Source organism: Onychomys torridus, chromosome 8 (assembly GCF_903995425.1).
Source record: "Onychomys torridus chromosome 8, mOncTor1.1, whole genome shotgun sequence".
NCBI lineage: Eukaryota > Metazoa > Chordata > Mammalia > Rodentia > Cricetidae > Onychomys > Onychomys torridus.
This window is the reverse complement of record NC_050450.1, coordinates 66690891-66718791: the sequence shown is the minus strand read 5'-3', so window position 1 is coordinate 66718791 and position 27901 is coordinate 66690891. Positions and strand designations below refer to the sequence as shown.

At 50.8% G+C, this 27901-nt stretch overlaps 1 protein-coding gene across 2 annotated transcripts; it reads left to right on the top strand.

The window, feature by feature from the left end:
- The first annotated feature begins 1240 nt into the window (after window positions 1-1240).
- On the top strand, window positions 1241-27102 carry Slc13a2 (solute carrier family 13 member 2). Of its 2 annotated transcripts, none has more exons than XM_036197818.1 (12): window positions 1241-1411; window positions 17383-17511; window positions 19270-19406; window positions 19501-19700; window positions 20552-20723; window positions 20844-20966; window positions 23399-23617; window positions 23805-23893; window positions 24193-24314; window positions 25156-25317; window positions 25940-26077; window positions 26505-27102. In XM_036197818.1, exons 1-12 carry the CDS (start codon window positions 1310-1312, stop codon window positions 26676-26678), a joined length of 1767 nt encoding a protein of 588 aa, XP_036053711.1. In that variant the 5' UTR covers window positions 1241-1309; the 3' UTR covers window positions 26679-27102. The 2 variants fall into 2 exon arrangements, with proteins under 2 accessions (XP_036053711.1, XP_036053712.1); XM_036197819.1 differs by having other exon boundaries at window positions 1310-1411; window positions 17383-17512; window positions 19274-19406; window positions 26505-26678.
- The last annotated feature ends 799 nt before the right edge of the window (window positions 27103-27901 follow it).

Here is a 27901-nt window from a genome sequence, read left to right as displayed (position 1 = left end):
GGCATTGGGGGTGTCTCTTACACAGACCTCCCCCGACTGGGTCCAGCAGGAGTGCAGTTGGTGGCCTAACAGCCTGACAACATGGCTGACAGCTGTCAATCCCATCCTCTGAGGTGCCCTTCCCTGCTGTGTCCTATGCCCCACCTCCTCCTGCCCGTGACTTCACCCACACAGGCTCTCCCCCAGGCATCCTTATTGGGATGTCTCCAGTGCTCACTCTTCTCGAAAGCTTCCATACTGGGTTGGCACCCCCACCTTGGGGCACTTACAGAACATTATTTGAAGTCTGCCTGGCTCTATGTCTTCAGGCCTCAGTATTCCCACTCATAAAATGGAACAGTAACCACCTAGTGGTGGGAACTAAATGTTGGGAACATCATGCCCTCATGTGCAGCATGTTAATCTCTGTATCCTTAACACCAGACAGTGCCCATGACTGGTGCCAAAGGCTTTGAGGAATGGATATCTGGCTGATGTGTGAAATGGCTGAATATGTAAATAGAATATGAAGCAATATTCTATGTTTTCCCATGGCAGTTAGGGGGTGGGGACCAGGAAGATTCTGGAAGAAACTAATCTTTATTGTCTACCTATCACACATCAGTGCTCAGCATACACAAGAAAAGATTACTGCAGAATGAGGAAGCAGCTGGTGTCTAGAGTAAGTCAGTGGGCCAGTCTTGTGCAAAGGGTACGAAGAACTTGTCACTTTGACAGACTCCTTGATAACTACAAGGAGGGGGCACGCTTGCTTGCTAGCTAGTCAGATGCCCCTGGCCTCCCAGGACTGATCTTAGGCTTTGGAACTCCTGAGGACGGGATGCCTGGGTAGGCAGGGTAGGGCCAACACCCAGCTCCAAGGGTCATGTGTCAACTGCTCAGCTGGAGAACTTGGCTTTGGGTATCCAAAGGCTAGAGGTGGGCTGGGCTGGAGGGAGCGCTTGGCTCCTGTCCTGTACAGCCCTGGCTGGGGGCTCTTCAAGCCCAGTCCCCCCCAGCAGCCTTGGTGCCCAGCAGGAGTCTGGGCAGCTTTCCTTGGGTAACCTGAAGCTTTTCATTTTTGTCTTTCCCTCCCTGGCCCGCTAAGTCTTCCTGGTTGTTACGCCTCTTGCCGTCCCTCCTCCTTTCTTCCACCTCCTGATTCCAAAAACACTCTGATTGCCAGGGAGGGTCAATGGTTAACACTCAGCTGGCTTTATATAAGCTGCCCCGGGCCACCTACTGTTCACAGCCTCTTCAGTCTTTCAGTTTTGTGACTCCTGGAGGCAGCTGCTGTGGCAGCCTCAGCCCGGACTGGCTGATCAGCACTATGGCCACCTGCTGGCAGGGCCTATGGGCCTATCGCTTCTACTTGATTGTGCTATGTCTACCCATTTTCCTGTTGCCTCTGCCAATCATTGTCCAAACTAAGGTAAGGACTGCTGGGTTTCCCTTGGCATAGGTAACTCTAGGGGTGGCAAGGGAGAGATCATTGGGGCCAAAGTGGGGGCATCCTTAGGATTCCCTTCTCTTCCTCTCCCCCAAAAAGTGAGGCCACCACCTCCTGGTCTTCCTGGGAGCCAAGGGTGGTTTCTGCAGGGCATTCAGCACCCAAAGTCCCTGTGCAAACTGCTCGGGAACATTAGAGCCTGCCTGCTTGAGGAGCGAAAGTCAGTTGCCTGAAGGAAATGCAGGGTCGGACAGATGAGTTTCTCTAACTACTGTGTGTTTACTCAGCCTGAGCTCAGTGCCAGCCAGGGACAGGAAGAGGCAAGAGCTTTTGAGAAGGAGACTAGGAGAGAGCTGGCCTCAGGCAGTTATGCCTTCCCAGGTAGAAATAGAATAAGTAACTGACCCGTAAACAAGAAATCCATAATTTTTAATGAAATGATCCTGGAGCTTTGGGAAGGAAGCCCCCAAGAGGGTCTCATACCTTAACTTTGCAGTCTAGCTGCCTTTGCAAATGGCATGGATTGGAAAAGGCAGAGCTGGAGGTGTGGCCCTGTCTCGAAGGCTGATATTGAATCTTGGCCCAGGACCACCCCACGCCCTCAGGACTGCCCAATGAACCACGACTTCTGCTACAGATAGGGAAATCAAGGAAGGCCTTTAGGTTATGTTATCTCTGAGGAAGGAGGCCCAGGATATGGCCCCTAACACCTGCCTAGTAATAAAGCCTGACTGATTTTTGAGATGACCTTCTCAGACCAAAACCAGTGGCGTCTCTATGCCGGGAATCTATCAGCTAGATTCCAGACAGGCTGGAACATGTGCAACACCACCACCATTCTGGGAGAAGCACACACAGCTCAGAAAGAGGGTCACATGGTGGAGAAAGCCCGAGTGGATATGGGAAGCTGTGTCTCTTGGTGGAAATGCAATGTGTTAGGAACTCCGGAGTTTGCCCCACTGTGCCTGGCCCTGCCACCTGCCTCTGGCACACAGGCCCTGCTTACCCTCTCCTGACTCAATCAACAATCCTGAGAGGCCAGACCCACCTCTGGGTCTTGTTTCCCCACCCCACTCAGGAATTCTATTTCTATATGATCAATTTTGCCTTCCTTGCCTGACTGAGCCCATCAGCATATAAGTAAGCTATTATGTGTCTCATGTAGAACAGACAAGGCCTTTTCCTTCAGCTTCCCATTTACTCCTCCTCTGGGCCCACCTTCTCCCTCTATGCCCATTCCTAACAGCAAGCCTCAGTGTGCCTGCATGCATACCCACACATGTGCTTTCCCCCATCTCCTCTGACTCGGTTATTCAAATTCCCATCAGCTTCCAGGGTTCCAACCCAAAGCCCATCCTCACCTTTCTCAACCCTGCAGCAGGATTTATCCCAGTTGGTCACATCCTCTTTACCAGGTTGTCTTCACTTGACTTCAATGACACCTCATTCTGCCTTCCCCACATGCCATTCCCGGGCTTCTTCTCCATCAGACTCTCTCTGTAGGTTTCCCAGCACCCCTCCTGTGCCCCCCCATGCCCCTCCTTACTCCTGGCCAGTTAATTGTATGCTATCTCATGATTTGAAAAGCATCTCCCTAGCCGGGTGTGGTAGCACTCACCTCTAATCTCAGCAAGGCTGAAACAGCAGGATCATGAACTCAAAACCAGCCTGAGTGGTGAGAACTTGCCTCAGAAACAAAACAAGAACCCCACCCACCACCTCTAAGTGTCTCTGTGCCCACAAGTCCTGGAGGATCCTACTCCAACCTCTACAACTGTATTAGCCAGTTAACTTGGGCACCTGGTCCACATGGATATGTCTCTGTATGAAGCCTATGCTTCTCCCCATCCAACTCCAAAGCTCAGACTGCCATCTCCAGAAGACTCTTCCCACAGGCTTGCTGAGAAATGTGTCAACTTACTTCCTTTCAATGCCAGCCGTGACTCAGGTCCTTCTGGAGGTCACTTTCCTCCATCTTCTTACACACCAGCAGGGCCTGTGCACTCACATGACAAATGTTTCCGATTTATGATCAGACCAAATGCCAGTAAACTCACTCAAAGTTGAGACTTTTGTAAGTGGAAAACACACTGAGTGTGCCTACTAACCACAGCCTTGCAATGCAGCTCGGGGCTAGGCATGGTTTGTAGCTCTTCCTTACTCTGCCCAGGAGCTGTGGTTTGCTACCACCACCCCATATCACCTCAGATGATCTTCCTTACCACAAGTCACCAGTATGGGGAAAGATCAGTACGTCACCTTTGCACCTCCCTAAAAATCAGAAAATCATAGGTGGAACTGTCAGAACCTGTGTTCTGAATGGCAACTATCCCCACCGGGGCAGTCTCTCGACCCTGTCTTTTCTCATCTGTCCCTGGCTACCTGACCTCACTTACCACCCTACCGTCAGGGGGATCCCCAAGACCTCCTGCCAACTCCATACTGACTTGCCATTAAACTTAGAAATCAAGTTGAACTTAAGATGCCCAGTCCCCAAAGCTCTGCACCGGCAGACCAATCACCCAGACTCCTTTCCCTGCATCCCACCTCTACTGCCTGTGGCTTCTCTCTGTTTGGGCTCTTCTCCCAGATGCAATCTTCTCCTTTACAGTTCCACTTAAATCTGTCTCATTTCAGAAGCCCTCCGGCCCACACTAGTCATTCTGGCATTTTATTTACAGAGCAGTCCCTGTTTAAAAGACTGTGTCTGGGGCTGGGGTTGTGGCTCCGGGGGTAGAGAGTGCTTGCCTAACACGTATGAAGCCCTGGTTTAGTCCCCAGCACTGCAGAAACAGTGTGGTGGCACACTCCTACAATCACAGCGGTTGGGACATGGACGATCAGAAGCTCAGGGTCATCCTTAGCTACACAATGAGTTTGAAGCTAGCCTGGGATTTATGAGGTCATGTCTCAAAAAAAAAAAAAAAAAAAAAAAAAAAAGACTTGTATATTGATTTACTTTCTTCTTATTTTCTGAGGCAGGAACTTTGGCTTACTCTCTGCAAACTCCCAGTGAATAAATGAAGGATGTGGGCAAAGGGGGAACATTTCCTGATTTCCTATTGAGTCTTACTCTCTGTAATTAGCCCACAAACTTAACCGAGGCAGGTCCAAGCCCCTCCCCGCCGCACCATGGCTGCGCAAGGTGCCATACCGCAGGCACTGGGCTCCCAAAAGCCTGTCCATGCACCAGGGATGGATCCTGATCCCCCGCCTGGGTGTCCCCCAAACAGTTCAGACTAAACAAGCTCTGCTGACTCCCCACGGGAGACCTTGATTTGAAGGATGTGGGGATGGGGTGTGGCTTGGGAGGGAGGGCTGGGGATGGGAGGAGGGAGGAGTTGGGATCTGTGGGTGGTACGAAGGGTGAACAGAAAATTTTTTAATAAAAATTAATAAATAAAAGAAAACATAAATACTAAATATAGTACTTGACATATTCCAAGTACTTTCCAGAAAGAAAAAAAAAATTAGCCTCCTAGCTCTGGCTCCTTGCATGGGAAGGAGAGCCCCCACCAAAGCTCAGTCCTCTGTAATAAAATAGCTAATATTTATTGGATGTGTTTTATGCACTTGGCCTCAGGCCAGTCACCTCGAAGCCTTAGCTCCCTTGTTTCCCACAGAGGCCTCTGCTCAATTGTGACGTTGCTGCTACTGTCTCCATTCCACAGACATGTAAACTGAGGCCCAGAGGGATGATGTAACTTGCTTTCAATGCCATCTGAGGGGAAAAATGTGGAGGCAGTAACCTTGGGGTCTCCGCCTGAAGCTGTCTGGGGAGGCGAGGAGGCCCCCATTATGTCCCCTCTCAAGCCTTTCTCATTCATGACCACCCAGCCAAGTGTTCCACGTTCCTTCTGTCACCAACATTTGGGGCACCCTTGCTTTTTCCCAGGGGCAACTGGACAAAAACACAGATGTTCTGCCCCCGACCTAGCTAGGGTCCCGAGGAGAAGACAGGTGTTTGTGCCACACAGATGTAGCGAGAGGGCTGAAGCATTCAGAGCAGGCAGTGGCTTCTCCTAAGGAGTTGAGGTGGAATGAGTAACCCTGAAGGTCGAGGGGGAGGGGAACCACAGCTGCCAGAGGCCCACAGAGGGCAGGCAGCGGGGAAGCATAAGACCAGCCACAGCCATTATGGGAAAAGAGTGACCGTCAACCTCTGGAACTGCTGTCCTCTTCGACAGTGCCAGCTGACGGCATACAGCGTGGCATTTGCCTAGCCCTGCAGGCACTAGCACCGTTTCTGTAGGGCAGAAATCTCATGCCCACTCATCTCTTCCCTTGTGGGTGAACCTCGTGCTTAGTGCTGTGTGGCAGGTACCGTTCGTGTGTTCTGGCGAGAGGATGTCGGGGAGTTGCCATTCCTATAGGGGTGAGGTGAGGACACACACAAGAATGTGTACTGCCCAAGCTGTGGACGCAGTACGGCAGGTGTCTCCATATACGACCTGGGGAGGAGCTGCCCTCAGTGCAGGGCTCAAGTAGGGCCTCCCAGGGAGTGGACAGTTACCCTAGGACCAGAGTGGCTGTAAGAGCCAGCTCAACCCAGCTCTGGGTGAAGAACTGTCCAGGCAGAGCCTGCAGCAGGTGCAAAGGGCCAACACAGGGGTGAGCTTGGCAAGCTGGCAGGGCAAACAACAGTGTTGAGCTAGGGGCCATGCCATGACAACTTCATGACAGTCAAGTTCGGAAAGGAGGTGGGGACGGCAGCCTACGGCAGCCCTGTGAGCGGGGGAAGAGATGGGCACTTTATGTTTCTGGCAATAAGGGGTAAATAGCATGCTCATGTCTCTATAAATGTCAGTCAGAAATGCAAAAGTCTCTTGGAACCCCAAAAGATCATCTGTAAAAAACAGTAACGATGCCATGTTGGCCAGAGATCAGCTGAGATGAATATGTTTGTGTTAATGGAAGATAGCAGCGTTTCTTTTTTTTTTTTCATTCAAAAATGATATTTATTATATTCATTAATTACACTAATTGTATTGATTTATTTTTTAAGATATATTTATTTATTATGTATATAGTGTTCTGTCTGCATATATCCCTGCTGGCCAGAAGAGGGCGCCAGATCTCATTACAGATGGTTGTAAACCACCATGTGGTTGCTGGGAATGGAACTCAGGACCTTTGGAAGAGCAAGCAGTGCTCTTAACCCCTGAGCCATCTCCCCAGCCCCTGTATTGATTTATTACATTCATGATATTATGTCCTGATACTACTGTCCATTTGTGGGGGTTTTCCATCACACAAACTAGAGATTCTGTACTTAGTAAATCATTGGAGAGCATCGTTTCTTAATTGTGGGCACAGGACGTACAGTTCTGTGCACTTTAGAACTGGTGATAAGCATCCTCAGGACAAGCGGAAGCCCAAAGGTAGAGGGCATCTGTTCAAGGAATTTAGACCCTCTGTCTTCTGAGAAGGCAGGATGCAGAGAACAAAGCATGACTTTTGGAGCCAGGTAGATAACAGAGGGCACTTCAGAGCATGTGTGGAGTATATGCTATCACATTATCTACAGACCTTCTGATCACCCACGCTAGGAGGAGACAGACAGGCAGCATCATGTTGTCCCATCTCTAGGGCTCCATAAACTCCACATGGCTTCCTGTCTGCCACTGGCTCCCGGAGAACATAGAAGGCCTCGGACCCCGTGTGGACTCTCACTTCCCCACAGCTGCTCAGATGAGCTGTTGGCCCCACCAGGGCCTCAGATGCTCCTGTCTATGAAACAGGGAAGTGTGTCTTGTCACATAGCCCCAAGTGGTGAGCTGTGGTCCCCAGGTGCAGCAGAGAGTGGCACCTGGGATTTTTGGAGATAGGTTTCACCTGGAAGGATGATTGAAAGGGGACACCCCACCCCACCCCCACCTCCCCGCAAAAGCCAGGAGGTCCCTGAAATAGAGACAGGAAGTTCTCTGACATAAGACTTTACACACTGATTACTAAAACATGACCTGGCTCACCAGCACCCCTAGGAGCATTGTGGGAAGGAAGGTAGAATCTTGAATGGTAAAAACAGTGCAGATGGAGCCTCTAGGCTTCTGTGAGGACCAAATTGCTGAGGGCTGTGGGAATGCCGGTTCACGTCACTCAGCTTGACTGAGTCCACTCTTCAGCAGACACAGCAGGCCTAGCTCCAGGTGCAAACTGTGATGTCAGGATTTGTCCCCAAAGCTTTGTTAAAAATCCTGTGGCACTGTGAATCCACTGTTTCAGGCTGATGTGCCAGGAGTCCCGGCCACTTGGCAGACGGAGGCAGGAGGATTATTGGAGTCTAGGAGTTCAAGGCCATCTTGGGTAATGTAGTGAGGCCTGGACAAGGAGAAGGGGAAAGAGGGAGAGAAGGAGAGAGGGGGAAGAGAGAAGGAGAGATCTCTGACAAAGGCACAGCTGTGTTTAAGATTTTGCTGAGTGATTGACTGAGACTTTGTGATTGTGGAGAGTTGGAATGTGGCCGATCAAGAATAACAGAATTATCTCTAGTTAGTTCCCTTAGTGGCCATTTCCTACCCGAATCAGCATCTGACTTTAACATCTTCTCAATGGCTAGGTCAAGCTGATGGAGTTCCAGGTCAGCCTGGTCTACAGAGGGAGTTCCAGGAACAGCCAGGGTTACATAGTGAGACCCTGTCTCAAAAACACCGAGAAAAATAAAAGTGCATGTGACCTCTCCCAGACCTTCCCCTGGCCAAGGATGCTCACACCTGGAACAACAGAATGCTTTTTTTTTTTTTTTTTTTTTTTTTTTTTTTTTTTTGTGTGTGTGTGTGTGTGTGTGTGTGTGTGTGTGTGTGTGTGTGTGTGTGAAAGAGCTTTGTTTTGGAAACTTGGGGGTGGGAGGAAATGGGGATGGGGTTGTAGAGAGAGAAGAAGGTCCTCAGGAAGTAGTGTGAAGAAGCCATTCCAAGAGGAACTGAGTGAATGGTACTCACCCAAATGTGAACAGAGGCTGGAGCTGGCATTGGCAGAGCCTCAAAGGCAGGCTGGGGCACAGGAGGCTTTTGAGTGGATGGTGGCTTCAGGTGTCCCTAACAGAGGCTGCTGGCATGGGGAGGGTCTCGAAGAGGGGCACCCAGTGCCATTGGTCGGTGGGGTGATACGTGGCTGTCTCCGGCTGGTCGAGAATTGGAAGCAGGAGACAGGGAAAGGACACACTCACTCCTGCTGCAAGTTAAAGGACTTGGGGGTAGGGTGGGGCTCGGAGCCAGGTGGATCAGAGACTTGGGGACAAATTTTCAGAGCTGAACTGGCCATTGTCCCGTCTGAGATTTTCATGCATTCAGTCATCAAAGGTCTTGGGCAATTAACATCTGCCTGTTATGCCTGGGGAAGATCTCTCTCTCTCTCTCTCTGTCACACACACACACACACACACACACACACACACACACACACACACACGAGGTTCTTTCCTCATTTCAGTATAGTTGACTTTCCTCACAGTCCTGGGTTGTTTTACTTAGTACATTTTAAAAGCTTAGTCTGAGGAAATGCAAGGCTTCTTCAGGCTGTGACAGGGTCCTGGTTCCCATATGTGTGAACAAATGCTCTTACACACCCCACTTTCGCCCCCACGTGGCCTTCCTTCGTTCCCTCCTCCTCTCCTTCATCGTCTTCTTCTTCTTCTGGGGCTGGGACAGAGCCCAGAACCTCTTGTGTGCTAAGCATAGACTCCACTGTCTGACTTCACCCAACCTGTGTACAATCATCTAATTAAAACACCGGGTTGGCTGGCTCTCCACTCTCCCTTCTCAGTCCTTCAAAGGCCTCCCATTCTCATGGGCTGACTTCTAGATAAAGTTCTAGATCTCTCTTACGGCAGACAGGATTCTTTCCAAGTGTACACACCTTCAGGAACCTGACCTTTCTGCCTCATCTCAACCCCTCTGTACTTAACTCTCCCCCACACCACTATCGCCCACCAACTGAACTCCTACACATTCCTCAGCACCCGCTCAGCATCTCCCCCCTGGAAGTCTTCTCCAGTCTAGCAGTATGGGATTCAGGAAAGGTCATTTCCCCTTGGGACCCTCACTCTTCTGGTCTCTCCTTTGTAGCACCGCTTGTCAGGTTGCTCTTGACACCTAAATGTCCCAACTTGCTCCAAGTCCTGAGAATGTCCCCGCACCCTGCCAGCAGCACCCTCATTTTCTGGAGTTCAGGGACAGTGGAAATGGCCCACTGTAAGCCTACCATCTCCAAGTTAACCTTCAATCACCGGGAGGAACAAGCTGAGGCACCTTTGAGACTGTGGGCACTTGCTCCTGCCTCAGAGCCATGCGCTGTGCTGGGTCTGCAATGGGTAAAGGTCATGATGTCCACAGCCCTTGCCCTTCCCTGCCTTCGCTATTCCCCAGGGTCCAGAGTCTGCCCTGGCTTCTCTGGCACCCTCATTTCCACGTGTGCCTCAGATAGCCACCTGTTTCTCTACAAGTCCAACGCTACTCTCTGCCCACTCACTGTTCACTAGGTACATCCCATTTCCACACTTCCATATCTGATATCCACTCCCTCCCTATCCTATCCCCACCAGGAAAAATGTTTCTTTTCTTCCTACAAAGGAGACACATGTACATATAGCTGGAGATGCTTCATAGTGTTTTTTAGGGTAAAAAAAAAAAATCCCAGAGAGGTTAAGTGACTGGTTCAAAGACACACAGTGTTAAAACCAGGTCTGGAGACTTGGGTTCACTGCATAGATATGCTCTTTGCACTGTGAAAGCAGTAAGCCTCCAACCTTGGCTCCTCTAAGGAGTTGGTCTTTCTGCCCACTGCTGACTTGGCAGGCCAGCCCACCTAGCCAGCCCACACAGACTCCCTGGAGGCCAAGCTGGGCACGAATCATGTCTTTTGAGGTGGTGCATTTGTTCATTCTTTTGGCAGAAACAGATGTGGACAGTTTACGGTCTAATGACAAAGATTCATACTCATCTATTTCCTAAAACTAAATGTTGCCAAGCAAGGTGGCACAGACATGTGATCCCAGCACCTGGGAGGCAGAGAACAAGAGATCCCATCAGGACCCATAGAGTAAGCTTCAGTCTCAAAAAGATGGGGGAAGGGCTCCCCTGAAAAAGGAATACCCAATTAAGGTCTAGAAATGGACTGTCAACGAGGCAAAACGGGGTGGCAAAGGAATTCCAAAGAGAGGGACTTGTGTGCAAAGGTCTCTGTGGCCAGACGGGGTCCTTGAGGAAATCGAGGGAGGCCAATGTCTGGCCAAACTGGAGCAGAGTGGGCAAGATGGACCCAGGTGTGGGACTCAGTGGTAGAGAACTTGGGCAGGCACAGCATGCTCCCCAGCACTGAACCCCTCCCCAATCAACAAAAAATAGTTACTAAAACAAGAATAAATTGCTTTAGTGGCAGTGAGGAGCCAGAACTGGGAACAGCTTCCCTCCTGGCCTGAGGAAGAGGGTAGAAAGGCTCAGTAAACTCTCTGCTGTTTACTGAGCCCTGGGCCCACCGACCACCCTGGCGCAGGCTCTGCCTTCACCGAAATGGGAACTGTGCCCCTGGGATCTGTGCCATGTAGCAGCCCTAGGGGGCTGCCAGAGACCAGCATGTAAGCCACTGTGACGTCATGTCAGGGCTGCCCATCCACATTCACAGTTCTCATCTGTGAGACAGCGAGCCCTGGTGTGGCTTGGAATCCCTGGAGTCCCCATTCCTTGAGCTGGGGATGCTGACCTGAAACCAAACATACTGTGGGGCAGAGGAAAAGTCCCAGCAGTGTCTCTAGCATTGCCCAAAGGGTGGCACCTGACCACAGAACCTCACAGAACTCCGGCAGCGCACCAGCTCCAAGCTGGACCCTCCCACCTTCAACAGTGCATCAAGATACCATCAGGCCTCCCTCACTTCTATGTTTCCCAGGCTATTACTTGCAAAGGAAAGCAATTAGGAATCCAGGTTTCCAGGAAAAACCCATTGCAGTTTAAAAATAAGTGTTTCCTTGTTGGTGCCTTAGAGAAATAGGTGGCACAGAGATCACTGTCATTCCTAAACAGTGCCGGTGTAAACAGTATGCTGAGATGGATTGGCAGGTAGCTACCAGAACCGATGTGGGCAGGCGGCCAGTGTCTGATCGCTACAATCCAGTATTTATAACAGAGCCAGGCCTGGCGGCACATGCCTATAGTCCCAGATACTCGGGAAGCTGAAGTGAAAGGGTCATTTGAGTCCCAGAGTTTGAGGCCACCATGGACAATTTGGTGAGACTCTGTCCCAAAAGCAAAATATCTGTAACAACGTGACCCAAAAGTGGAGAGACAGCTCAGTATGTAAAGGGATTGCTGTGTAAACATGGGTCAGATCCCCAGTGCCTGAGTTTAAAAACACGTGCAGTGGCACACATCTGTAATCCTGAGTTTAAAAACAAGTGCAGCCGGGCGGTGGTGGCGCACGCCTTTAATCCCAGCACTCTGGAGGCAGAGGCAGGCGGATCTTTGTGAGTTCGAGGCCAGCCTGGTTTACAGAGCGAGTTCCAGGAAAGGCGCAAAGCTACACAGAGAAACCCTGTCTCGAAAAACCAAAACAACAACAACAACAACAACGCAGTGGTACACATTTGTAATCCTAACACCTGTGATCCCAACAATACCTGTGATCTCAACACCTGTGACCCCAACAACACCTGTGACCCCAACAACACCTGTGATCTCAGCAATACCTGTAATCCCAATACCTGTCTGTGATCTCAGTACCTGTCTGTGATCTCAGTACCTGTGATCCCAATACCTGTGATCTCAATACCTATGATCACAACAACACCTGTGATCCCAACAGTGTGGAGCTGGAGACAGGATCCCTGAGATTAGGTGGCTGGCCCAGCCTAGCTGAGTTAGCAAGAACCAGGTTCAGTGAGAGACCCTGTCTCAGAAACATAAGGCACAGAGCAACTGAGGAAGACATTCACTCTCTCTCTCTCTCTCTCTCTCTCTCTCTCTCTCTCTCTCTCTCACTCTCTCACACACACACACACACACACACACACACACACACACAAGAACTTATGCACACAAAAAGTAAAAATAGTGCAGACGAGCCTCAGCTTCATAAACCTGTTGTCCTTTTGTTGTTGTTGTTGTTTTGTTTTGAAACAAGATTTCTCTGTGTATTCCTGGCTGTCCTGGAACTTGCTCTGTAGACCAGGCTGCTCTCAAATTCAGAGATCCACCTATCTTTACCTCCCAAGTGCTGGGATTAAAGGCTTGTGCCGCCACTGCCCGACCATAAACTTGTTTTTAGTTGAAATACTTACAAGCTAACACAGACAACTGTCTCACCTACCTCAGACATGCGCAGAACACGTCATTTGTCTACATGGGTAAATTCATCCAACACAAAGCCTACATTTTTGCTGTTGGATTTTGAGTTATTTTATATTTATGTGTCTGTTTATATATTGTGTGCATGCACACATGTATGTCATGGTACATGTGGAGGTCAGGGAACAATTTGTGGGAACTGGCTCTCTCTTTCCACCATGTGGATTCCGGGTTTTGAACTCAGATCATCAGGCTTGACATCAAGTGCTTTTACCCACTCAGCCATCTTTCTGGCCCTGTTTGATTGATTGTTTGTTTTTGTTTTTGTTTTGCTTTAAGTAAAGGTCTCATGTAGCCTAGGCTTGCCTGGAACTCCCTATGTAAGCTGAGAATATGGTCTTAAATTCCTAACCCTTCTGCCTACCATGCAAATATACTAGGCTTATACACACGTACCGCCACACTGGTACAAAACCTACTTTATAATAAAGTGTTGACTATCTCTATTTTTTGAACACTGAATCCAAAGTGAAAGACAGAGTGGTCATACATTGAGAACAAAATATGTCAAGATATGGAAAGCTGTGGTAAAATGTGTTGGTATGGGAGGGTATGGCAAAGTATGGTAAGGTAAGGTGTGGTAAAGTATAGCAAGTAAGGTAGGGTAAGGTATGGTAAGAAGATAAGGTGTGGTAAAGAATGATAAGATGTGGCAAAGTATGGTAAGGTGTGGTAAGGTATGGTAAAGTGTGGCAAAGTATGGTAACATGTGGTAAGGTATGATAATATATGGTAAGGGATGGTAAAATATGGTAAAACATGGTAAGATGTGGTAAGGTACAGTGAGGTGTGGCAAAATATGGTAAGATGTGGTAAGGGATGGTAAGGTAGGGCAAAGTATGGTAAGGTGGGGCAAAGTATTGTAAGGTATGGTAAGATGTGGCAAAGTATGAGGATGTCTGGAAATGTATGGTAAGGTGTTATAAGGTTTCGTAAGGCATGTCAATTCATGGTTAGGTATAGTAAGGTATAATAATGTGTAGTAAGGTATGGTTTCTAGTGAATGCTTATCAATTTGAACATTATGATATAAAGGGCCCATAATGGAGCCATCTGTGAGCCAAGACAATCTATGCTGACTTTGCTGGCTGTGCTCATAATCTTCACAAGATGCTCCCACAGAGACAGCATAGTTCTTCCCTCTAAGTTCGTGGATGCCCAGGATTCCACATCCCAGCTGAGAACCCATAATCCAGGAGGAACAAATGAGCAAGGTTCATTATGCTTTGGCAGACTGCTAGGGAGGTGGATCAGGGCCACAGGTCTAAAGGCGCCAGGGTCCAGGTGGGACTTTGAGAGTAGATACACTGGTACTACCATCAAGGGTGAGGGCCGGAGCCACACGCTAAACATACAGGTGCCCTGAGCTCTCCAGGCTACACCTTGACAGTGTGATCATGAGGTCTCACAAATGAAGCACCTTACCTGGGTGTGGTGACATACACCAGAAGGCGTAGCTGGTGGGTGGCGTGAGCCCCGGAGTTTGCCTCAGCCTCCCAAATGCTGAGATTATAGGCATGAGGCACCACCATACTGGGTGAGGGCTTGGGAGTAGTTCAATTGGTAAAGGTCTTACCACACAAGCATGAAGACACAAATTTGATCCCTAGCACCCACATAAAAATCCAGGCATTGGGCTAGAGAGATGGCTCAGTGGTTAAGGGCACTGGCTGCTCTTCCAGAGGTCCTAGGTTCAATTCCCAGCAACCATATGGTGGCTCACCACCATCCATAATGATATCCGGTTTCCCCTTCTGACTGAAGGCATACATGCAGGCAGAACACTGTGTTATACGTGATAAATAAATAAACCATAAAAAAAAAAATTCAGGCGTTGTGGCACATGCTAGTAACACAAGTGCTGGGAAGTAGAGATGGGATCCCAGAGGCTCACTGGACAGACAGCCAAGCCTACTGGTGAGCTGCAGGCCAGTGAGAAAACCAGGCTCAAAAAATAAGGTAGATGGCTCCTGAGGAACAACACTGGATGTTGACCTCTAGCCTTCATACACACACACACACACACACACACACACACACACACACACACACACACCAAAGAGAAGCCCCTTGTTAAATCCAGGCAATAGGAGGTGGCAGACCCTGAGAAGGTGGTTGTTTGGTTTCAGAACTCCAGTTCATTCCTCTGTCCCTCCCGTCACTGGGTGTCTGAGCTTCCTGCAAAGGGGAAGAACTGAGCATAGGTGGAAGATAAAATTGAGGGCTCAAAAGCCAGATGGCCTGCTTTGCCTACTACTGTTTGCGTGACTTTAACATGTTGACCTAATTAATCTGCATCTTTTCTTTTCTTTCTTTCTTTTTTTTTTTTTTTTGCAATTGGTTGTTTTGGTTTGGTTTGGTTTTTGGTTTTTTGAGACAGGGTTTTTCTGTGGAGCCTTGACTGTCCTGGGAATCACTCTGTAGCCCAGCTGGCCTTGAACTCAGAGATCTGCCTGCCTCTGCCTCCCAAGTGCTAGGATTAAGGGTGCCCACCACCAATGACTGGCTGTATCTTTATCTTTTCATCTGTGAACTGGGGAGAGCATTTGGGACTTCAAGGAACAACTGAATGTTACTGAAAAGCATTCAAACCCCACAGGTCATGGGGCTTGGCAGGGAGATGGCTTGGGATGCTTGCAGGGCAGTCTGCTGGAATCAGCAATGGTGACCCCTAACCTCTTTCTGTCTCTGGCCAGACAGTTCTAGGGTTGGAGCCACAAGGGTCCAGAGGGGATGGCCTGCCCTTAGTCCAAAGGGTGGGTAGGCAGTTGTGGATGTCTGTCCAGGGCAAGTACAGAGGAGCAAGAAAAAAAACTGGCATCAGCAGAAACCAGCTGGTCGGGAAAGGAGGTGGATCTCTGGTCAAGGGTCACGGGACCTACTCCTGAGCTAACGAGTTCAGGTTCAGTGCTAGAAGGGGTAGGGGATTGAGTGTTCAATCAATACCTGGCATCACTAAATAAGTGAGAGCTTGCCCAGAGACAGTGAAGAGAAGGACACACAGTGCAGCTCCAAGAGCGAGCACCTTCCTATCTGTTTCCAAGGGCGTGTTCTCTGGAGCCCTTGGCCTTATGCAATCCTGCCACTCAACCCCCCGTGCCTGTCCTAACTCGGCCACTCCTTAGCTCTCCTGAGACCTTGAGCAAGCCACTTGCTCTCAGGCATGTCCATAAAGTGAGACCACCACACCCACCTTAATGGTGCTTATGTTTGCAACCCAGAAGTCCTAAAAGTTTTTCAATAACAACTTCCTCTTCCCTCACTCCTCACCTCCTCACTCTCCAAGAAACTCTCTCCCAGCATCAGAGTACCAAGGCTGTGGGCGAGCTTAGTAAAAAGAGAAGGCAAACAGTTGGATGGATAACAGAGGAGGGTCCCAACCCACAGCCTATAAACCCCCTCTGCTGTTCCTTCCTCAGCAAACAGTCTGGGCTGTACGTGCCCAGACGCCTCCCTCTGGGTAATCATTCTCTGGCCCTGGGAGACACTCTGCCAAGGAGGCTGGACCCCTGATGTCTTGTACCCATGTCTGGCCTCCTTCTAATCTGGGCTTGAGGTTAGGATCTGTGGGGCTAAAGAAGGAAAGGGGGAATTTCTGGTACCCCAAATCTGTGCCTCAGAGTCACCCCAAATTCTTTGCACAATGCAAGGACAGGAGAAGCTCTCAAATAAACTGTAAACTTGAACTATGCCTTGGTTTGTGTGCTGAGCAGCCCAAGCAAGAGGCAGATCTTCCTCCCAAAACTCCAGTGGATTCCTTCCCTTGGACAAGATTAGCTTCAAAACTGAGGCTCCAAGGATCCAGATGCCAAGCTGTCCCTGTCATGGGGTAGAGCTCAGAGGCAGAAGGCTTGTCTAGCACGCACAAGGCCCCAAGTTCAACTCCGACCCAAGAACCACTAAGGAAAGAGATAAACCTGAGATGAAGAGGATCAAGGTCCTGGGTGGGATGCTTTCCCCACAACCCTCTTCTCAGCGGCCTCCCCAGGAACCCTGGAGTCTTCTTGAGCTTCGTGAGGCCTGTTAAAATGCCCAGGCCCCAAGGTCAAAGACAAGAGGACACTTTGTCTTGTTTTGTTTGGCACCGGGTCTCATTGGTGGCACACACCTTTAATCCCAGTTCTTAGGCGGCAGAAGCAAGCAGACCTCTGTGAGTTTAAGACCAGCCTGGTCTACATAGTGAACTCCAGGCTAGCCAGTGCTACACAGTAAGACTCTATTTCAAAACAAACAAACAACAACAAAGAAGAATGAACCCAAACTCAAGATACTATCTCATGTCTAGTCCAGGCTGTCCTCATACTTGCTATGTAGCCAAGGATGAGTTTGAACTCCTGAACAGCTTGCCTCTACCTCCTGAATGCTGGGTCTTACAGGCTATGTGGTGTTTGGGGAATATATCATGCACTATGCATGCTAGAACACCCTACCAACTGAGCCACAGCCCTAGCTTTTCTTTGTTTATTTCCGTTTTGAGATGGGGACCTTGGACTTGGGAATCAAGCATTCCCAAGCTCTCCTCATGCTGGTACAGATGGGCTGCTCCCTCTCGAGGGCAGAAGGGAATGCGGCTGTACTTTCTAACCCCTCTCTCTGCCTCTCTCGCCCCCACAGGAAGCCTACTGCGCTTACTCCATCATCCTCATGGCACTGTTGTGGTGTACCGAGGCCCTACCCCTGGCTGTCACCGCCCTATTCCCCATCATCCTCTTCCCCCTGATGGGTATCATGGATGCCTCTGAGGTGAGCACCCCCATCCACAGGAGGAAAGGCTACCGGGAAGGGAGGAATCTTCCCTAGAGCCTTGGAACCAAGGAAGCCACTTCACAAGGTCATGGGAGAAGGCACAGGGTGTAGGAGACAATCAGCTAGAAAGCAGAGAATATTCTAGAAACATGTGTGGCTGTTGTGAGAGTTCCTTCACAATAGGGATGAGCCTTGCCAGACAGGTGCACGGCCTGCAACAAATTGGCCATGAAAGCCAACTGAAGGAACTCCCCCAACAGCTATGCTGCAAACCTGAAACAGGAGGATCTTAAGTTCAAGACCAACCTGGGATACCTAGGTAGACTCTGTCAAAAGCAAACAAAAAGATAAACTGCCATCTGTCTCTGTATCCACAGAGACAAAGTGGGTTTTTTTTTCTAAGACACCCTTTGGATGTCAAGATCCCAGGATGCTCAGTTCTCTTACTTAAGATGTATAGTGTTTTCATAGAGCCTCAAACACCTTCCTTGTGATACCCAAATATGAGTAAATCGTTGCTATAATGTATTGTTTAGAAAACAGGGCTGAGGAGGTGGCTCAACAGATAAAGGCACTTGCTGCCTGGCCTCACAGTGTGAGTTCAATGCCTGGGATCCACTTAGTGGAGGAAGAGACCGACGCCTGCACGTTATCATCTGACCTCCACATCTGGCATGGTACATGTACACATACACATACACACAAGTAAATAAATGTAAAACAAATTTTAAAGAAAATAATGAAGAGAAAAGTCTATACACATTCAGAATAGACGTAGTATAGATACCCGAGTGTTTTCTGTACGAGGGTGACTCATCTGTCACCTATGAAGGCAAACCCCATATACAGAAAGTCTAACAGAGGGCCAGCTGTGCATATATATATATACATTTAAAGATTTATGGATTGGATGTGTGTATTTCATCTGTGTGTATGTATGCATGTGCATCGCATTTGTGCCTGGTACCCTCAGAGATCAGAAGAGGAGATTGGGTCCCCTGGAACTGGGGTTACAGATGGTTGTGAGCTGCAGTGTGGGCACTGAGAACCGAACCCAGGTCCTCTGGAAGAGCAGCGAGTGATCTTAACTGCTGAGCCATCCCTCCAGCCCCCGACTGTATACTTCTAATGTAATGGCTCTTAAGTTTGAATCGCACCAGAACCCCCTGGACTGAGGGAGCAAAACAGATAGACAAGCCTACCTCTGAGCTGACTCGGATCTAAAGGGGTTTTCATCTCCATCCTAACCCCCTCTTTCTTTTTCCTCCTCTTCCCCCTCCCCCATTCTTTCTCTTCTTTTTTGCTTCTTCTTCTCCATCTTCTTCCTTCTCTCGTTCCTCCTCCTTCATGTTAACACTGGGCGTTGCCGTGTAGCCCAGGCTGGCCCAGAATTCTTCCTGTTCCTGGGGTTTCAGCAGAGCTACCAGGCCCAGCTGAGCATTTTGTTTGTAACAAGTCTCAGGTGATGGGGTGATACCGGTAGAGACCGCACATTCTGTCCAGAAAGAGCAGGGAATTAGTTCTCTCCCGAGCACCTGGTTCCAGGCTACAGCCTCCCAGTCCTGGAGAGGACAAAAGCAGCGAGTTTGGCAGGAACCTGGCTCCAGTGGAATGACTGGTTGCCCAAACGCCATTTCCATTTGGTTCTGAGGTCCCAGGAGAACTCCAGTTTGTGAGGATGTCGTGACTCTTCCCCATAAGCTTGGTGGTATCAGGAGGAGACCCCAGAGTCTCAGATATATCCTCACTCCCCAGGTCTGCATAGAGTACTTCAAGGACACCAACATACTGTTCGTCGGGGGGCTGATGGTGGCCATTGCCGTGGAACATTGGAACCTGCACAAACGCATCGCCCTCCGAGTGCTCCTTATCATTGGGGTGCGGCCTGCCCTGTGAGTCCCTGTGATTCAGGGTGGGAGGAACATACAGGCATCCCATGTCCGGAAGGAAGCTGGAATGGCGGTGTGTCTGTCTATTTGCCTCTAGGCTGCTTCTGGGCTTCATGTTGGTCACAGCCTTCCTCTCCATGTGGATTAGCAACACTGCCACCACGGCCATGATGTTGCCCATCGGGCATGCAGTCCTGGAGCAGCTTCAGGGCTCACAGAAGGACGTGGAGGAAGGCACTGACAACCCTGCCTTTGAGCTCCAGGAAGCAAGTCCCCAGAAGGAGGTGACCAAACTTGGTAAGAGACCTGAAGCAGACCCCACCCCCAAGACCTGAAGTAGACCTTGCCCCCAGACATGACTGCTAGTCTCAAAGGCCCATGGGGAAAGAGACAGGCAAGGGACCAACCCATCCAGGTCTTCCTGAGGCTTTCCCATATTTAAAATGCCAGTGGAGTCTGCTGAGACATGTCAGGAGGTAATGGTGCCTGCCACCAAGCCTAAAGATCTGAGTTTGAGCCCCAGGACCTACATGATGGAGAGAACTGACTCCTGAAAGTTGTCCTCTGACTTCCATATGTGCACTATGGCGTGTGTGTGTGTGTGTGTGTGTGTGTGTGTATGTGTTGTAGTAGTAGTAGTAATAGTAGTAATGTTTCAAAAGTATTAAATGCCAAAATCCATGGGCTAGGGATGTAGCATGTGTGAGACCCTGGATTCTATCCTCAGCACCACAAAATAGTAATAATAACAGCAACAACAATAATGACTGACCACTGACCACTGACCACAAAGCTGAGTGTCCTGTGCTAGCACATCCTTCATTCCTAGCAATCTGACAGTTTGGTGAGAAGTGGGATGAAGTCTGGGGAACAGGAAGTGCTCTGGGCTTCATCCCTTCCTGCTTGGTCTGGGTAACCCTCTTCTCTTCTCTATGCCTCAGTTTCCCAAGAGAAGTTGAACCAGACTGTGTCTGAGAACACTCCCAACCCAAAGCTCCAGAGAATGCTGGAATCTGGGCACAGTCTCTGTCCCCCCGGCAACTCAAGTCAGCTGTTGACTGCCCGGGGGCCCTGGAGGCCACAGGACCCAGCCAGGGTTCCTGCAGTTAGCCTTGTACCTTCCCTTATGTGCTTTCCCTTATTCACAGATAATGGACAGGCTGTATCTGCCTCCTCGGAGCCAAGAGGGCAGAAGACCCAGGACCATCTCCGCTTCAGCCAGGGCCTGAGTCTGTGCATTTGTTACTCAGCCAGCATCGGGGGCATCGCTACCCTGACGGGCACCACCCCCAACCTGGTGCTCCAAGGCCAGGTCAACTCGTGAGTGCCTGAACTGGGGAAGGGCATGATGGTTGGGGACTTGCACTCTTGCTCAGGGGAAAATGGGATCAGAAAGTTTCAGGGACAATGTCACACAACAGCCGGTGTCCTCTTCATCAGGCTCTTCCCCCAAAATGGCAACGTGGTGAACTTCGCCTCCTGGTTTGGTTTCGCCTTCCCCACCATGATCATCTTGCTGATGTTGGCTTGGATATGGCTGCAGGTCCTCTTCCTGGGTTTCAAGTAAGTGGTGCCATAGGTAAGAGAAGCCCAGTTTCCTGCCTATACCCCTGGGAGCCTTTGGCTCATCCAAACAAGGTGGGGACCATGCCATGAGAAGCCCTCTCCCTCTCTAATGGCTTGGCTTACCATGCCAGGGAATGGGCAAGCTGAGTCTGGAGGAATGGTGAATTCTGGTATTGAAAACCATGTCCCGTGTGTGTGTGTGTGTGTGTGTGTGTGTGTGTGTGTGTGTGTGTGTTCTTATGTATGGACAGGTGCATGTGCACATGTTTATGTGAGTGTGTAGGATGACTAGAGGTTGACATAGCTGTCCTCATTTTCCCCCTTATTCTTTGAGACAGGGTCTCTCAATGAACCTTAGAACTCATCCAGGTTTCAATGACTAGCCAATGAGCCCCAGGGACTCTTTGGTCTCTGCATCCCTAGTGCCATATTTTATGTGCAAGGGCTGGAGCCTGAACTCAGATCTTGACACTTGCATGGCAAGTATCTTACTGACTAAACCATCTCTCCAGCCCTGAAAACCACATCTCCTGTTCCCCCACCACAATCCCTAGCAGTCAGGCACCTTCCCATAATGCTCCATAGTCCTAGAATGGGCACTTGGGGATTCAGCACAGTCAGTTAGAGAAGCATTTGAGGTGATCCTTCTGTTTGCCTGCTCATGGACTGGACTCTCGGACTCCTACATCTTCGGCAGTCCCTATCCTTGTCCTGATGAGTGGTGATGCCGTGGGGGCCATAAGGGAGGGGAGCACAGGGAGCAGGCATTCCAGCAAGTTCCTGGACATGGATCTGAGTTGATTCCTGCAGAACTGAGAGTCAGCCAGGTATAGAAGTGGGGGAAGGCATCCTGGCAGGAGAGGCATAAAGCACAGAGGCCAGAAAGACCTGGGTGTGTCTGCAAATGCTGCTTCCCAGGGGGCTGAAGTGCAAAAATGCAAGAGGCTGTCAGGGGACAATCAGAGAGGACTTTGTGTGTCACTTAGAGTTGGGACCTTGTCCTTGAGGCCAAGATAAGGAGGTAGATTTTATTCTACATGCAACCCTGAGTTACTCCTCCTTCCAGTTTGGAGACCTATGTTGAGAAGTATTAGGTAACTGATACACACCTGTCATCTCAATACCTGGAGAGGTGAGGCAGGAGGATTGTGAGTTCGAGGCCAGCCTGGGTTACATAAAGTCCTGTCTTAAAAACCTAAAATGAGCCTGGCAGCAGTGGTGCACGCCTTTAATGCCAGCACTCGGGAGGCAGAGCCAGACAGATCTCTGTGAGTTCGAGGCCAGCCTGGTCTACAGAGTGAGATCCAGGACAGGCACCAAAGCTACACAGAGAAACCTTGTCTCAAAAAACAAAACAAAACAAACAAACAAACAAAAACCCTAAAATGAAGTAAATAGTCAGAGCATCTTAAGGTTCAGCTGAACTCAAGTCTGTAATCAGTTAGTGATGTCAACTGGACACACAGCCCCGAGTGGTGATCTGAGTATTGCCAGGGTGTGAGCCATTATTCATCCATCCTTTCCAGGCAGAGGGAGCCACGGCAAGTAGTTAAGCTGTACTTTGAACAGATCACTTGGGCAGGTGCAGGGAGGCTGGATGAAGGTTGGGAGCTGGTGCGAGGCAAGGGAGTAGTTGATGAAGTCAGTACAGGGCTGGATACTGTGAGGTATGTGTGGAACATGGTCTTTGCCCGGAGACACTCACAGACCAGCGGGTGATAAGATTTATCCAAGTGGAAAGCTAAATGCCAGTATGAGTTAAAGTAACAGCACGAGGAGGCAGGCGAAGCCTTCTGAAAGGCTAAGGACTGTGAAGGTATTGCTGAGGCTGGCAGGGATACCCAGGGAGGGAAGGGAGCAGTTTCTGGAACATTAATGAGAAGGGAAGCTCAGAATCGGGACCTGAAGGACACTCGAGTCTGGGCCACACATCCTTCTCACTCTGGGCAGAAAGGGCTCAGCACAAGAGACCCTTCAGAGGAAGGATGGCCACGAGGGAGATGAAGAACATGTAGCTTTCTTGTTGAAGAAAGAAACCACAATCCCAAGCCGGGAATGGTGGCACACACCCATAACCCCAGCACTTAGGAGGCTGAGGCAGGAGGATCAGAAGATGGAGACCAGCTGGGGCTGAAAACAAAACAAAGGGTTAGAAATGTAAGACAGAAGAGAGTTTACCTAGCATGCATGAAACCTGGGTTTGGTTCCAGTCCCACACAATCTGGGCATGATAATGTAAGCCTGGAATTCAAGGTCAGCCTGGGCTACACGAGACCTTGTTGGGGGAGGGAGGGAGGGGGGATAGGTACCATGCCATGCTGCCCCTCTAGGTCTTGGACTCTTTTCTAGAGCTCTAAAGCCAGGACCTTAGGGCTTTGCCCCATGCCTGGTACAGACCCTTCACACACTGCCCCTGCTTCTGCCTGCAGCTTCCGAAAGAACTTCGGCTTTGGGGAAGGGGAGGAAGAGCGAAAGCGAGCAGCCTTCCAGGTCATCAAGACCCAACACAAGCTGCTGGGCCCCATGAGTTTTGCAGAAATCACCGTCACTGTCCTCTTTATTATTCTGGTGGTGCTCTGGTTCACCAGAGAGCCAGGCTTCTTCCCAGGCTGGGGTGACACACTTTTCGCCAACGAAAACGGGCAAAGGTGAGACCTGCCAGGGAGCAGGAGGGGAGACTCCTCGGGACTCCACATTAGAGAGCAAGGAAAGGAAGGCAGAAGGAGGGAAGAGAGCTGGCAGGGACAGGATGTCTCCCCTGGGGCCTCTCACCAGGCATGTCGATGGCAGGGACCCTCCTCTGCCCTCCACTCAGTCTTCCTTTCCCTCCCACAGCATGGCCTCAGATGGGACAGTGGCCATCTTCATTAGCCTGATTATGTTCATCATACCCTCCAAGATTCCAGGACTGACCCAGAACCCACGTAAGCACCTGACCCAGGGCTGGGAAGGGTCTCTGGCGGCCCCTGCCTGCAGGTAAATAGTCTACTGCTTTCGACCACATCGGCAGGAGCTAGCAAAGCCTAGAGGGTTGGTGCAACCTGCCAAGACACAGGGACTCGGGGACAGAGTTGGGACACTACAGGGATAGAGACTGGGGGACTCCCTTCTACCTGGCTTAAGAGGAACCCACTTGATAGGAACCCACTCAGGAAGGCCTCAAGTGGCGGGGAGGGAAAGCCTATTGACTTTTGGTGACCACCCTTGTCTTCTTGGGGAGCAGAAAAACCAGGAAAACTGAAGGCTCCTCCTGCCATCCTCACCTGGAAGACAGTGAACGATAAGATGCCCTGGAATATCGTGATCTTGCTGGGTGGGGGCTTTGCCCTGGCCAAAGGCAGTGAGGTGAGAGCCTGTCTGAGGGAAACCCTGGGATAGTACCACACCAGCTTAGGTACCTTTCCCCAGCTGGGTTCTCAAAGCCCAAAGAAGAGTAGGCCTTTCTCAGCGATGCACCCCACCCGCACACCAGCCACGTATTCCTGAAGCCAATGCGATAAGCCTGAGCATCCGCAACACGAGCATCGGCTTAATGCACCACCAGATGAAACCTCCAGGGGGCGCCAGATAACAGTCTTCCAGGAACCGGAGCGTCTTTCTCTTGACCCTCCATCCAAAACAGCTGAGCTAAGGGTTGATGCTGGAGACTCCTGGGTCTGTGGTTATTCTGTATCCACAGACTGTGCCAGACACTTTGCTTGGTGTGGAGGAGACAGGAGCTCAGCGCTGGGCATAGCATTAGTATCCGGTCCCACAGCCTGGCATGCCAGTGCTCAGGGACGGACCCGGAGCTCTTCCTGCCCTGGGACTTACCTATTTTCCCAAGAGCCTCTTCCCAGTCTCTTCAAGTCCCACCACCACCACCAAAAGCAAGGTCCCTTCAGCCCTAACGCTTCGCAGGGAGAGGGCTCAGGTGATCCAGGAGCTTCAAGAGAGTCAGCAAAGCAAGGTGGTCACACCACAAATCGGCAGGTTTCCCATTAGAACTTCCGCCCCCGGCCCCCACCCCATCCTACTGGTTCCAAGGAGCAACAGGGAGCCCCCTTGAACCTAGGTGGGTCCTGACTTCCTTCAGAATTGTTTGACATGAAGTGAGGGCAGGGCCAGGGCCTCCCAGAGTTCCAGCTGAGGACCTGGGGACCCCAGGCCGTTCTGCCTCAAATATGTCACCTCCTTCCACCATCAGAAATCAGGTCTGTCTGAGTGGCTGGGAGACAAACTGACCCCGCTGGAGCACATACCGCCACCAGCCACAGCGGTCATCCTCTGCCTGTTGATTGCCATCTTCACTGAGTGCACCAGTAATGTGGCCACCACCACCCTCTTCCTGCCCATCCTGGCCTCCATGGTGAGCTGACACTGCAGCTTCCTCCAGGAAGCCCTCCTGCCTGTTCTCTACCCCCCCCCCCCCCCCCCCAACTAGTCAGAGTGGCTGGTCTAAACCTCCTCTCCCGTGTGGAGAGACACCCGCCCCCTCCCAAGATTCTTCCTTCTCCAGATGTTGAGCTCTTAGGTCCCAAGGCCTTCTGGCCTCTGAGTCACCTGTCTCAAGTGACCTCACTCTTTGAGTATCGCAGTGGGGCTGGCTGGAGGCCTCACCCACCTCCCCACCCAATCCCTGTTCTGGTCATTCCAGATATGAGGGGGTAAAATTGCTCCCTGGAGCGTCCCAGCCCCTTCCTCCTCAGGCGTGTTCCCACAGCCTTTGATGACACCTCCTGAGCCCCTTTGAGATTGGTTTTATGGGCCCCTCCCCTCACTACACCCCACAGGGCAGGGCAGCACATTCATCTCCTCCAAGAGGTCAAGGGGCCCTCTCCGGGTCACCCAGAGCACTCTGCCCAGGAATTGGGTTCATGACCAGAAGGGGGAGGGGTGGGGCAGCCCCCCTCCAAAGTGAAGAAACAGAGTTACTGGGGCCTGGCCTCCTCCCTGAGCCGGGATCAATTGTACCCATTGTCACCCTCCAGGCACAGGCCATCTGCCTTCACCCCCTCTATGTCATGCTGCCCTGCACCCTGGCTGCCTCCTTGGCTTTCATGCTACCCGTGGCCACTCCGCCCAACGCCATTGTCTTCTCCTTTGGAGGCCTCAAAGTGTCCGATATGGTGAGTGGCAAGCAGGTCGGAGCGCCCCAGCCCTCCTCCACCTGTCCTGTCTCCAAGTACTATAAAGCAGCTGAGGGACACTGAAGTTCCCAGAGAAGAGCTGGCCCTGAGGGTGGGGGACACCAGGAACTGTGCTCTACAATCCCAGGAGGGGACATTTGGAAGTTCGGGGGTGGGGGAGGGGCAGCATCCCCACTTAATGAAATGGCCTAAGAAAAAACAAGGCTCAGAGCCCCAGAAGCTTATAAGGAACCCCCACTTTCCCTGTTAGGATGGGTAATCAGATAAGTGACAAAGTCATTGCCTAATACTGCAGTTGACACTGAAGGCCCGAGTCCCCAAGGAGGACTTTGCTGATGGGAGGGTCCTGAGCACCCCTGACAGCTGAGGAGTGGCCCCCCATTCACATTGGCTTGCCTCACCCTAGGCCCGTGCCGGATTCCTGCTCAATATCATAGGGGTGCTGGCTATCACACTGTCCATCAACAGCTGGAGTATCCCCATCTTCCACCTGGACACGTTCCCCTCCTGGGCCCACTCCAACACAAGCCAGTGCCTTGTCATCCCATCCAATTCTACCACCACCGTACCAGGCCTCTAGACTAGGCTACAACCTAGCTCTGCTGGGGAAAGCCCACCGGTGCCACTCCTCAGAGCCAGGAGAGGGCGCCCCAAACGCCAAGGCCCGTGCCAGTGTTGGAGAGTCGTGCCAGTGTTGGAGAGCCGGCCAGCGCATGTGCAATCCTGTATTCCTGTGTCTGCAAAGATCGCGTGTGTGCTAGCTCTCTCGGGTACAGAGGAAGATGCTCGTGTGCTGTACGGGGACACGCGTGTGTGGTATGGCCTAAGGGCGCCTCGGGGGTTTTATGCATGGTGACAGCGCCCACCCTCTGTCTCCCAACTAGGCCTCCAGACCTCTTTGCACTGTATTTATTGAAACTCTGGGCTGGAGGCGCCTGGGAGCGGGAACTCCAAGGTTCATTAAAGACTTTTTCAGTAGAGTCCAGGTGATTTTCCTGGCGCTCGGGGCCTGGAAGCAGAGGTCGCGCACCCCTGCCAGGCCGTTTGGAGTGGGCGCAGCCACCCAGCAAAGCTGCAGTGACTTCACCAGCTGCTAATTGGGAGCTGCCAGTCTCTGCGTGCCTTTGGGAAAACCGGCCTCCCCGTTCCCAGAGCACTCCCTGGACATTTACATAAAACCCTCTGCCCCTGCCAATTCCTCACCGACCCTTCCTCCGGCTGGAAAAACCGGTCCCACTAGACTGGAGGAGACAGGCTGACCCATACCCGGTGCTCAGAAAGATGGACCCTCATCCAAAATGGCAGCCCACAGGAAGCTAAATAAGACACATAGGGACTTAGGAACAGGTTCAAATCTGCTGTGGCCTTCAGAGTCCAGAGCCAGACAGTATACAGCGATCTGCCTCCTTACCCCATCCCACGCCACGTTCCCATAGACCCCAGATGCCAGTATCTGGCAAGGTGGGGATGGATGATACCACATCACCATCCATTCTAGCATCAACACCTCTCCTAGGCTGTAAGTCCATTTCTGTGTCTGTCCTAAGATTCTCGGTGTGGATGGTGGATGTAAGACTGGGATTCATTTGGGGAGTTTCCTAAGTCTTACCCAGTTCCCTTCTGCAGCAGAAGGAGAGAGAGAGAGAGGAAAAAAGATATTTGCCATCAGCCTCGTGTTCAAATGAAAAGGGGGTACCAGCTGTGAAAACAGAAAAGATTTCATTCTCTTCACCATCTTTACAGAGCTGGGGACCCGACCCGTAGGGAGAGCAGCCAGGCTGTCTCCTGGGGACATGGATCCTG